The sequence below is a fragment of the Gopherus evgoodei genome, chromosome 21 (assembly GCF_007399415.2).
Source record: "Gopherus evgoodei ecotype Sinaloan lineage chromosome 21, rGopEvg1_v1.p, whole genome shotgun sequence".
NCBI lineage: Eukaryota > Metazoa > Chordata > Testudines > Testudinidae > Gopherus > Gopherus evgoodei.
In genome coordinates, this window is record NC_044342.1 from 7600215 (window position 1) to 7603130 (window position 2916).

The window sequence follows — 2916 nt, forward strand, 5'->3', positions numbered from 1 at the left end:
ATAAAGGTTAATGAGGTTGCCAGTTTTGTATCTATATAATATAGCATTCCAAACGTGTCCTATTGTAAGGCCATTCCACTCCAGTAGCTTTTTACACACACCGGCCTGGTTTGAGATTGAAAAATTTTAGCTATGTCATTTGGTTCCCTCCCTTCTATTAAAAGCAGCAAAGAATCCTGTGGCACCTTATAGACTAACAGACGTTTTGGAGCATGAGCTTTCGTGGGTGAATACCCACTTCCTCAGATGCATGCATCTGAAGAAAGAAAGAAACATGCATCTGAAGAAGTGGGTATTCACCCACAAAAGCTCATGCTCCAAAACGTCTGTTAGTCTATAAGGTGCCACAGGATTCTTTGCTGCTTTTACAGATCCAGACTAACATGGCTACCCCTCTGATACTTGACTCCCTTCTATTACAAATTTTAAGAGATACTGACTCCTTTAAGGAACAATCTAATCTTTACATCTACATGGGGCATCCTCCAGTGTGTTAAGATGATCATAGCATCTGTTTTTACACATTCTCTTCTCATAACACTATGGGCTAGCCCGTGTGTAAGGATCAAATCACACTTAAAAAAATTTGGATAGAAAATTTTGGAACAAAAATTAAAGCTATAATACAAGACGAAAGACTGGCCTCCTTTAATTACATATGGAACAAATATCAGCTATCACTGTCTCAAAGTTCCTTCTTTCAGTGGGAAAGCTCAAGTATTCATGCAAGAATGTCTGTGGTCTGTTTCTATTCAGATATTGGTCTGTTTCTATTCTTGCACCTTTAAGAGCATGTTAAGAAATATGGAAATAAAAGTCCTATTATAGGAATGACTTACAAGTGGCTTAATACTTTATGTTACCCTCTCAATCTCAGTCTCAAAGAAAAAATGGGAAAAGGAACCTAGCCATACTATCACAATTTCTCCCGCCTACCCAGACTGGCTTAGCGAGCTCTCTTTGGTGGTATTAATGAGAAAAATGACTCTGTCTTATAGAAACACTTGGAAAATATATGAAGGTATCTGGACACACATGAAACTATTGCATGCTTTTGCAATTTAGTATTTATTAGTCTTCGATACTCAGAGGATCTGTTCTCACGTTTACCTATTTAGTTACTTTAATGGTTGATAGCCTGGATGAACTCTGCGGGTTCAGGGTTTTTATTTGTTTACTTGCTTGATTCCAGGTTTACCAAATAAAGAGCACTGAATTTGGTTATTTATATGCTATATCCATCTTGGGCATTCATTTACAGATGTTCTGTTTTGTTATGTATTTATATTAAATGTCAAAACAACAAAGTTAAGGCTTAAAGAAGGTTCACTCATTCACACCATGGCATTCCACTATTCTTATTTTTCCTATTTCTCATTGCAATGGGAGAACCACTGGCTATTAGGGTTAGAGAGACTGAGATAACATCGGGAATAACAACCAAGCAGCTGTGTCAGTTTACACTTGCTAAGGATCAGCCCAATTTACCTAAATAAATACAACTGAATAGGAGATGCAAATGTAAAAAATGTGGGGTATCTTCTTGCTATAACTCAGGAGGGCTGACAAGGTCTTGGGCCACCTAAATCAGTCCTTTTAGACCAGAACTGATTTATTGCCATATCAATCACCCTGTCTAAAGCCTACATTTCTGGAGAGCTCTCCTCAGCGCCTCCTTGACCTCCTTGTTTCTCAGGCTGTAGATGAGGGGATTGATCAGGGGTGTCAAGACAGTGTAAAGGACAGAAAACACTTTGTTTGGGGCTCTGAGTGCACCGGTGTTTGGTAACATGTACACAGTAATTAGGGTCATATAGAAAATTGTAACCACAATAAGGTGAGAGGAGCAAGTGGAAAAGGCCTTTTGCCTCCCAGTGGTAGAAGGGATTCTCAGGATGGTGGAGATGATATAAGCATAAGATGTCAGAGTTAAAAGAAATGGGGGGACAGTGTCTATTGATGAAAATATGAGGGTCACCAGGGTAACCAGACTGGTGTTGCTGCAGGAGAGCTTAATGACTGGAGTGAGATCACAAAAAAAATGATCAATTTCATTAGGGCCACAGAATGCTAATTGTGAAACCAAAGAAATTAATATGGTAATAAGTATGAATGAACTTATCCAAGATCCGGCTGCTAACTGAATACAGAATCTGCCATTCATACAGGTGACATAGTGCAGCGGTTTACAAATTGCTAAGTAGCGATCAAAAGACATCACAGTTAGCAGATAACACTCCGTGGTCAGTAGAAGAGCAAAGCAGTAAAATTGTATGATGCATTGGCTGACAGAAATGGTCCTGTTTCCAGTCAGGAGACTGGCCAGCAGCCTGGGCAGTATGGTGGAGGTGTAGGAGATCTCCAAGCAGGACAAGTTCCCCAGGAAGAAGTACATGGGTGTGTGCAGGTGCTTATCAGCCAAGACTAGTGCCACAATGAGCATGTTCGCAGCCATGGTGACTACATAGATCACTAGAAATAGAAGGAAGAAAAGAATGCGTAGTTCAGGGAGGTTCTCAAATCCCAGCAGGATGAATTCTGTGACAGACGTTTGATTTTCCCCTTCTCCTTTCTCCATGAGATGTACGTCGGTTTCCTCTTTCTGCTCTCTCCATATGACCTATCTAGTGATGGAGAAAAAGTAATAATTAGTTAATGTGGATGCTGTACCATGAATCTGGGTGGATTTCTCTCTATTTGATTCCATAATAGTTCACACTACATTGTTTATATTCATTCACAATCAAAACAAAACAAAAACAAAAAACCTGTGTCACACTCAGGCCTTGCACAGAAATTTGGAACAGAGAATTCCCCCCCTCTGCTTGTCCAATAAAGCAACAACACAGTTAACTGATCACTTTCTTCCCTTGTCCACAGGTTTTTGGTTTTTTCATGTATGGATTAAGAAGTTTT

At 39.6% G+C, this 2916-nt stretch overlaps 1 protein-coding gene across 1 annotated transcript; it reads right to left on the reverse strand.

The window, feature by feature from the left end:
- Positions 1-1636: 1636 nt before the first annotated feature.
- LOC115637876 (olfactory receptor 6B1-like) lies at positions 1637-2578 on the reverse strand. The gene has a single exon (XM_030539473.1). It carries the CDS (start codon positions 2576-2578, stop codon positions 1637-1639), a length of 942 nt encoding a protein of 313 aa, XP_030395333.1.
- Positions 2579-2916: the final 338 nt, after the last annotated feature.

Excerpts from the sequence above, each read along its gene's own strand:
- LOC115637876 (XM_030539473.1), bottom strand. The coding sequence starts at position 2,578 with ATGGAGAAAGGAGAAGGGGAAAATCAAACGTCTGTCACAGAATTCATC.